Below are 10,189 nucleotides of genomic sequence, written 5' to 3' on the forward strand. Positions count from 1 at the left end.
AAGACGTTTATTTCCCCTCCACATCCCCAGTTTAGCTCACAATCATCATGAAAATTGAGACTTTCCACTAAAAGCTGAAACAGTCTGTGTTGCTTTCAATTACCTAAGCCTTTATAATAACTGGTCTCTGAAATATAAATTCCAATTTTTTTTTTACTGATAATGATAAATTTCACTATTTACTTATTGGCTAGAGGCTATACATTTATAAAAGTAAACTACAAAAACCTAATCATTTATGTATTGCAAACATCAACTACATTTTTTTGTTTGGTAATTACAATAGCAACTCCCTCTTCCTAAAAGTTTCATTGGTCAGGAGCTAGTGAATGATACTGTCCAAGATTTTGTTGAATCTTCTATTGCTAAGATATCTGCTCAAGTGTAATACAGTGTAATGCTGTTAGGTCAGACAAAGAAATACTGAAGCTGGCTACAGTTGGAAGGACCTGGAAGGAAGCTTTTGCAGAGCTGCCTTACCTTCTTAATTTTACATAAAATATTATTTGCTCAGGAAGTGGGACACTAGTTTAAGGAAAAATCTAGCTGTTTGGCTTTTTTCTTTTCCTTTTTCTTAATAATAAAATGAAGCTTTATTTACTATTAATTCGTAAAACACATATGAAAATATGTATTTTTGTTTATATACAATATGACTAAATTACAAAGACATAAAAATCTTTGCCAATCTTACCATCTAAATCCAACTTATTTTTTAAACTGAGATATAGATGTTTAGTCTGAAATTTCTGATATTCAAGTTAAAGGAAAGATGCTACAATTCTTAGGCACTGGCCATGGAACTACAAATACTCAGCGGGAGATATTAACTCTCAGAAGAATCATTTAAGGGTCATTTAATCTTTTCAAATTCTAATAAAACCTGCTTAAAAGCATGTGCTTATCTAAACATATATGAGATAACTCATTTGGGTCAAGAAGATAAAATTCTGTATGGCTATCAACCAGTAATTAAACAACCCCCCACTTTTTAAAATCCCCTTTGGGCATATCCAAAAAGAAAATGAATTTAGGAACTAACTTCTCTCAGAAGTATTCTTTTTTTTCTATTTTTTCTTATTTTATTTATTTATTTAAGATAATTTATTATACATACATGTGGGGCACAACACAATATTGATTTTCAATAGTTGTGTACAATGTGTGATGGTTAGATGAGGATATTTAGTTTATTCATCACTACAATATGTTATCATTCTTTGTGTCTGTTAACCAAATCTTTGTTATCCCCCTCCCTTTCCCTCTCCCCTCCCCTTTTCCACCTCTAGTAACCACGGTTCTTTTTTTCTCTTTCTAAAAGTTCAATGTATTACTGTGATTGTTGTTTTTTTCTTTCTCTCTCTCTCTTTATTGTTTATTTATTTATGTAACCTCCCTGTGCCTCAGTTTCCATATATAAAGTGGAGATAATAGTACATATCTTATATGAGGATTAAATGAGTTAGTATACATAAAGTACATAATATAGTGCCTAGCACACAATATATGCTCAATAAGTATTGACTATTATTACTGTCGTTATTAGCAGCAACAGCAGCAAAGGGAGAAATTTGAATAAAATGGTTCTCATAGTATTATGTCACTTCTGTACTCAAAAATATTTAAGGACATCCCAGTGACTATTGAATTAGGTACAAACACCTCAATTTGACATTTTAGGATGCAGGGCTCCCCTTCTGAATAATATCACCTAATAGTTTTCAAATTAGAGTAAAATTCATAAATGTCACTACCATTTTATACTCTCCCAAGATCATAACCACACTGACACTTCCATTTCTAGAATTAAGACAGACTATATAAGGTGAACATTATCTTGCAATAAAACACATAGAAATGTAGGATAAATGAATACCTAATCTTTTAAGAAAGTAAGGGAAATCTCCAAAGGTCATCTTGAAAAGGTAACCAGAACTTAGGTGGTAAGTATAAACTGATGCTGTGACTACCTGATAGGTGTGTGACGGTGTTATTAAACAAGGGCACTGTATTTTAATAGCCACAGAAGGTCTGGAAACAAGGCTTAGGCCTCAGAAGAAAATAATAAATATAATTGAGACTCCCACTTAATGTTGAGGCCCTCACTGAAAAAGTGAACTTAAAAATAAAATAAGTCTGCACAGGGAGATAACAAGGAAACTTGAACATAAGCTGGTACTGGCTTTGCATGGTTCCAGAACCCTTTCGTATAGAAATTAATATAAAAGCTGATTCCAGAGTGGCAATACTCTTGGGGTACCTAGATGAAATGAAAGGAAATCTCTAGAGGAGAGATACATCTTTAACTCAGGCACTTATGGGTCCCATAGATAAAACCCTGCTTAAGACAACTCATAATTCAGAATTACAGAATATATGCAGAAATGATTCATCATGAGCTACTGTTAGCAGATACAGCAGAATTAGACCTCCAAGTATTTCAGATTATAGAATTAATGTGTATAAAAAAATTAAGAATTTGAAAATATGAGAAAAGAAGAGGATATTAATAAAAACAAGAGCAAATTTGAAAAAGAAGCAAGCAGAACTTGCAGGTATAAAAATATAATATTTTAAAATAAAAACTCAATAGACAAATTAAACAGATTAGACATAGCTAAAGAGAGAATTACTGAACTAGAATGCTGATCTGAAAAAATTGTACAGAAGGCAGCACAGAGAGATGGATAATACAAATAAGAGGTTAAGAGACATGAAGAATAGGTGAATTTTCATACCATGTAACATAAATAAAAATAAATCCACATTTAGATACAGAATATTGGAACTAGAAAACTGAAGATAAAAAGGTAATCTTAAAAAAAGAATCAAAGAAGAAAAGATTGCCCACAAATGAAAAACAATTATGAGTGTATTGAGAGCAGACTTCCTAACAGCAGCAATTGAAAATAATATTCCATTGTCACCTAGCTTTTAAGTGCCGAGGGAAAATTATCAACATGGAATTCTAATCTTGGCTGAACTAAGACATTTTTAGACAAAAACATCAAGTTGACTAGTATCTGAAAGGACTACTAATTTTTTTTTTCTTTTTTTTTCTTTCCTTTTTGTCTTTTTTCGTGACCGGCCACGGATCGCAACCCTCAGTGTCGCGCCCGTACCGGACCGGGACCGGCTACGGGATCGCAACCCTCGGTGTTGCTCCTGCACCTCGCTCAGCCAGTGAGCTGCCGGTCTGTATGTGGGATCCGAACCCTCGGCGGGAGCGCCGCCACGCTTCCCAAGCGGCGCACTGTAGCAGTGCGCCACCGGGCCGGCCCAGGGAGAAGAAATTGAAGGAAAGGCCAGGATGAAAGAAACAAAGTGGAGGGGGAAAAAGGGCAAATATGTGAATAAATCTAAATAAACATTGACTACAGGGAATAATAATAATGGTTAATTCAGAGATTAAAAAACAAGGTGGAATCAAAATGCTGGACGATAGGGTATAAGATGGAAGGAAGGTGATTAGAGTTAAAACATTCTAAGATCCTTGTATTATTTTTAAGAAAGGTAGAAATAGATTATAAGGGATTATAAGATTATAGAGATAGATAAATTTAATCTCTATTTCTTTGTTTATTCAACAAATATCTTTTAAGGACAGGTAAAACTAATTTATTTTGACAGAAGTCATAATAGTGATTACTTTGCAGACGAGGAGGCATACGGCTTAAGGGAGACTGCTGGGAGTATTGATAATATTATTTCTTGATCTAGGTGGTGGTTACATAGATATATTCACTTTGTGATATTTTATTGAGCTGTCGGCTTATCATTTATATGCTTTTCTGTATATAATGAAGTATATATGTACATATATGTGGTATCGTAGAAAGATATTTGAGCTTTGTCCCCAGTTCTTGGCATAGAGCTCCTAAAAACCCTTGGAATTTCCTGAGTGATAAGGAAAGTAGAAGTGTCTTTTGTTCCAATGAAGTAATTCTTGGCAGGCCCCTGGGTAGTAGGGGCTAGTAGTCAGAAAGACCAAGCCTAGATTAGAGGATTGGAACTTTCATCGCCACCCGTCACCTCCAGGGAGGAGAGAATGGTTGGAGATAGAGTTAATCACCAATGGCTAATGATTTAATCAATCATGTCCACATAATGAAACCTCCGTAAAAACCCCGAAACAATAGTGTTAGGGTTGGGAGAGCTTTCACACTGGTGAACACACTGAGGTGCAGAGAGAGTGGTGTGCCCAGAGTGGGCACGGAAACTGCACACCCACCCCTATATCTTGCCCAATGCGTCTCTTCCATTTGGCTGTTCCTGAGATGTATCCTTTATAATAAGCTGGCAAAGATAAGAAAAGTGTTTTCCGGAGTTCAGTGAGACATTCTAGCAAATTATCAAACCCGAGGAACAAGTTGTGGGAACCCCTGATTTACAGCCAGTCAGTCAGAAGTATGGGTGGTCTAGAACTTGTGACTGGCATCTGAAGTGGCACTCTTGTGGGACTGAGCCCCTTTAATTTGTGTGACCCGATGCTAACTCCAGGGAGATAGTGTCAGAATTGAATTGAACTGTTGGATGTTCGGCTTGTGTCTGGAGAATTGGAGAAGTGTGTTGGAAAAGATACCATATATTTGGTATCATGAAGAAAAAAAAATCTCTCAATGTAATATTTCTGTAAAAGTTATAAAAGAAAACCCTATTGCACAGGTTACACCAAAATAAAATTCTGACAGATTCTAAAGATATAACTTTACATATGAGTCCTAAAAATAATGGAAAAAGTAGATGTTAGTATTTATATAATCCTGGCTGGGAAAGCATGACACCAAAGGTAGAAATCACTGACAGCTTTGACTACATAAAATTAAAGTAACAAAAATGAAACTTTTTTTTTTAACAACAAAACACTGTGAATAATATAAAACAAAAACATCAAATAGAGGAAAAAAAATTTGCAAAATATATAACAGACTATGGTCAATATCCTTAATTACACACATAATTTTAAAAAATTATCAAGAAAAAAAAGAATATGCAATTGTAAAATGGGTAAAGAACATGAACTGGTAATTTATAAAAGAAATATACAAATGGCCAGTGAGCTATTTACACTGACAAAGAGGTTAAGTAATTTGCCCATGTTCACAAAAATAGTAAGAGGGAAAGTCAGGATTCAAACCCAGGTAATCTTACCCTTCAATAAACATTTGCTTAATGAATGAGTGATAATATATTTAATTCTAAAAGATGTTTACATCAGACTGCAAAATGAAAATTATAAGACAGAATGTACGAGATCCCTTTCTACCCACACACTCACATAAATGTCTATATAGGCTTAGAAAAAAGGTCCAAAAATGCCAAAATGTAACAGCAGTTATATTATGGGAGCTTTTGTTTCCTCTTTTTTTTTCCCACTTTCTGGGGTAAAAAATTTAAAAATTAGTATATATTACTTCCATAATAAAGGAGAAAAATTATGTTAAAAAACCAAACAATAATACAAAATGAAAAAAAGTACACAAACACTTTTAATGTCTCCCAATTATCCATACATACATGGCTCAGCATGGATCTCTCAAGGTTCCCAATCATTAAATTCAACCATCAAGCCATGGTTCTCTAGTCTCTTTATCCTCTATCCTTATCTGCCAAGTTAATATTCCTAAAACACTGTGACCCTCTTGTAATTTCATCACTTAAAAACCTTCAATTATTCTCCATTTTCTACATAAGAAAGTAGAAATTCCTCAGCCTGGATTCAAGACTTTCTACGATTACAGTATTCAATCAACTTTAGTACACACATTCCAGCTAGTTGACTACTTGCTGTTCTTTGTATATGTATGTTGCCTACAGCTTTCATAACTTGTTCATATGGTTAACTCTTATCTAGAATGTGCTCTCCCTCCATGTATCCATTTTCTACCCAAGGCTCAGATTATATACTATCTTCTCCATGAAACATTTACTAATTTCCCTTAGCCACTTAGAATACATGGCTCCTTTATCTGTCTCTCCTGGCACTTATTTTCTTATTTGTTATGTTCTTTCTTCCAAATAGACAATGACTTACTTGAGGCAGGATCTTCAGCTTTTCATCTTTGTATTCTTCTTACTAAATACTTTTTTTTTTTTTTAAAAGATGACCGGTAAGGGGATCTTAACCCTTGACTTGGTGTTGTCAGCACCACGCTCACCCAGTGAGCTAACCGGCCATCCTTATGTGGGATCCGAACCCTTGGCCTTGGTGTTATCAGCACCGCACTCTCCCGAGTGAGCCACAGGGCCGGCCCCTTACTAAATACTTATTGAGTGAGTGTAGTTAATCAATAAAACGGAAAAATTCACAGAATTCAATACCATTATGTTTAGTATTTTCAAAGTACTAGTCTGTGGTAGATTTTTCCTTCTTTGAACAGGAAACATAAATTATTAACAGTGCAGGATGGTTCTTACTCTCCAGATCTTTGACCTAATAAAGTGATTTTATGAACTTAATGGACTACAGAGCCTTCATCTCACAAACTCTAGTCTATGAACTGATGCTCTAAATACCAGAGCATTTTGGTTTACAGCAGTTGGTTAGCATTGCTCTCTTCCAACATAAAGGGAACTTAAGCTTTATTCTCTGGGAAAGGGAACAGAGTTGTAAGATTAAAGGTTCTCCTTTACCTCTTCGTGTTGTGCACTGTGGTTCCTCCCAGGACAATCCTCACTCCAGGAGTGGTACGATTCAGGTTATAAACTGTCAGAGCCTCTTCATAGGTGGCACCTCCAATTACAAAAGCAATGATATCCTGAGGTCTGTGATAATGAAGAAAGTGATAATATCACAGGATAAGAAAAAAAAGGCAAAGATCTTTTGTTATTATTATATACACAAAGTTTTAATTTCTAAATCTATCTTTTTTGGTGGAGGAAGTGGATTTAAAGCAGAATAGAATAAAAGGTTTTAAAAAAGTTTTAATTATCTGAAATTGGCAGGAAATAGAACAGGAAATGCTGAACAGTGATTTGCTTTCTGTTTATGAGCGGATGTCATAATTTCTGTGCTGCGGATTTCAGAATAGCACAATAGCGTTTGCTGGAACCAAATGTAGAAATAGTCTCTTATATTCAAGTGGCTGTAGAGTGCTCCACTGTGACATGATATCAATACAGCAGTAATCTATGCTTATACTACACATCTCCTTTCATGTATACGCCCTTTGTCAAATACTTAGTACAGTGCTATTACAATGGTGTCTGCCCAGTTTGAAAGTACTGGTATATTTGTATGTCCCCATAACATGGGAACTAGAAACATTTAGCATTCTGAGTGTAAAAAAAGAATGGGACCCATAAATTAATGGCATGTCTAGGAAATCCACCTCTTCTTAAAATCTTTGTTTCTGACTCCTTTGATAAACCAAGAAAAAGAAACCATGGAAACCAAAAACCTGTGGGTGCAGTTTTGATACTGGACATGATGACACATCAGCTTAGCTACTAGCTTCACTTGGGTAGCACTGTGTTGTCTTACTGTTTCAATCTTTATGAAAATGGCTTCACAACAAAAGTGAGTAATCCTCCTATTAGCTCCTTCTGTAGACATCAACAGGAAGGAGATCATATTACTTTCAAAACTGTTAAAAGTTTGCCTTGTTTTTCTTTTCTCATGCTATCAAAAGAAGATAAAATTACTTGATTAGCCAAGTGATTTTGTTGAATCACTCATTGTACATTGTTTAAAACTACATCAAGCAGAAGCATCCATTTTGGAGGTAATGACACAAAACAAAATAGAAAGATCTTTAATCAAGGGATGTACATGCTTATGTACACATCATGAAAAAACCCAACCCTACATTTCTTTTTTGTTTCTCTCCCTTTCTAAAGTACCTAAAGGAATTAACTGAGACTATTCGTTCTTGTGGGACTTTACGGAAAAAAGAATCAGATATTTTGGCTATTTTAAAATGTTCAGAGCTTCCAGTCAAGATGGCGGAATAGATGGTTGCCAGCATCACTTTCTCCCACAAATCAACCAACTTACAACTATTTGAAAGCAACGACAGCAAAGCTGGGGTCGCTAGAGCTCAGGGGAAGAGGAGGAGAGACCTATGGAGTGCATGAAGGCAGGAGAAGCCATGATAAGAGAAAGGAAGGACCACTCCCACTATTTCAAGTCCTGGCCGCTTCAAGCCTGGAGCTGCTGAACACACGAAGCAAGAGCTGGCAAGAGAAAGGAAGGACCACTCCTACTATTTCAAGTCCTGGCCGCTTCAAGCCTGGAGCTGCTGAACACACGAAGCAAGAGCTGGCAAAAGCAATAGCTGTACCCTTCCTATGAAGTTGCTTGGAGGTGGCAGGGGAGAAGAGGGCCTTGGTGGCCCACAGGCCAGCAGGACCACTAACAGGGCTCCCATGGACACAAATAGGAGTGAGGAGCCACAACGACTGAAAAAAAGGAGCCACTCAGAGGCCAGTGAGTCATTGCAAGGGACTGGCACATGGCCCATTCCATGGGAAGTGTTTGGAGTATGGGCAGTGGGGGAGACAGGCCCACCAGGGAAACACTGGGGCACAGCATGGACAGCTGATCTGTCCTCCAATCAGCACAGGACCACTCAGTGGAGACTGGTCAGGAATACAGAACTGCATGGGGTGCAGTTTGCTGAAAAGTCTCAGGCCCGGAACAGTTTCCACACAACCCAGGTGTATGGGAACTCACAAAACCTGGAAGTACATAGAAGGTCAACAATTAAAACCTGAGCTGCACAAAAAGCTTTCCCCAGAGAATCAACAGCAAAGCAGCAATTTAGCTCAACTACAGGGCTCAAGTGCTGGTCCCCACATGAAGTTCCCCCATTTTAGAAGGAAGCAAAAGACAACAAATTAGTTCCAAGTCATAGTTTAAGTGGGGGGAACAGCAAATAATCCAACACAGATCTGAAAGAAAAAACAAAATACCCACAAATTAGAGACAAAATTTGATATTAACTAGTAAAGGTGTAACACCACTAAAGAACACCTATAAAACCTAGAACGACTGGAACCCCCCTGGCTCCCAAGCTAGGGAGGGGGAGGGCCGTGGGCCTTAGCCACGCCTCCCCAATGACCACACACAGCCCAGTGACAACCACCCAGCTGTGGCAGAAAACACCCTGGGCTCCCAAGCTGGGGTAGTGGGGGGCTGAGGCCTTCAGCCACACCTCTCTCTCTCTTTTTTTTTTCCTTTTTGTCTTTTTTACTGACCGGTAACGGGATCGCAACCCTCGGTGTCGCACCCGCACCACTCTCAGCCAGTGAGCGGGAACTGGTCTCCACATGGGATCCGAACCCTCGATGGGAGTGCCGCCGCACTCCCAAGCGGCGCACTCACCAGTGCGCCAGCCCCAGCCACACCTCTCTGACATCTGCATTCAGCCCAGCAATGACCAAGCCACTGCTGGAAGCCCCCTGGTCTCCCCTGCTAGAATGAGGGGATGCCACGGGCCTTGACCATGCCCCGCCTCCTTCCTTCTTCTTCCACCCTATTCCCTTCCCCCTTACTCTCTGCCCCTCTCCCTCAACTGCTCCACAACATCTTAGAATGTAACAAAATAATAATATTAATAAATAAGTAAATTAGTTAATTAGAAAAAAATGTTCTTATAGTCTCTTATATTGTTCTTATAATGTTCTTATATTGCAGATTCCCCAATGAAAGGTATACAAGCTTCCAATGATAAAGAGGTGTTTACCTTACAATTAATTAGGAAGAGAGTCAATTATGACATTTATATGTGGAGTTGGGATTTAAAAAAGTAAATTTAGTGTTTTTTTTTTTTTAAAGCTGACCGGTAAGGGGATCTTAACCCTTGACTTGGTGTTGTCAGCACCACGCTCAGCCAGTGAGTGAACCGGCCATCTGTATATGGGACCCAAACCCGGGGCCTTGGTGTTATCAGCACCGCACTCTCCCGAGTGAGCCATGGGCCGGCCCTAAATTTAGTGTTTTATAGCACGATTTAAGATAAAATAAGCTTCATTTAAGACTACCCACCTGAAACAATGTATCTAGCATCACAGTGCTTTAAAAGTAACTTACTGTTACATATTCTACAATCACTTTTTATTATTTAAAAAAAAAACCGATTTTGATTAGATAAATGAATGCACACGGTATAAAATACAAAAGGATATACTGAAAAAGTAAGTTTTCCTCTCACCTCAGTCCTCTTGTGGCCCCCCCCCCCCCCCCCCC

The 10,189-nt window shown here is 37.8% G+C and overlaps 1 protein-coding gene across 1 annotated transcript in view; it reads right to left on the bottom strand.

The window, feature by feature from the left end:
- The window catches only part of VPS45 (vacuolar protein sorting 45 homolog (S. cerevisiae)), a 74,587-nt gene that overhangs the window by 28,765 nt on the left and 35,633 nt on the right, over window positions 1–10,189 (bottom strand). The window contains exon 14 of the mRNA XM_008584817.1: window positions 6,634–6,765. Coding sequence (XP_008583039.1) covers window positions 6,634–6,765 — 132 coding nt within the window. The remainder of the gene's footprint in view (window positions 1–6,633; window positions 6,766–10,189) is intronic.

This window comes from Galeopterus variegatus, unplaced genomic scaffold (genome assembly GCF_000696425.1).
Source record: "Galeopterus variegatus unplaced genomic scaffold, G_variegatus-3.0.2 Scaffold103, whole genome shotgun sequence".
In the NCBI taxonomy this organism is placed as follows: domain Eukaryota; kingdom Metazoa; phylum Chordata; class Mammalia; order Dermoptera; family Cynocephalidae; genus Galeopterus; species Galeopterus variegatus.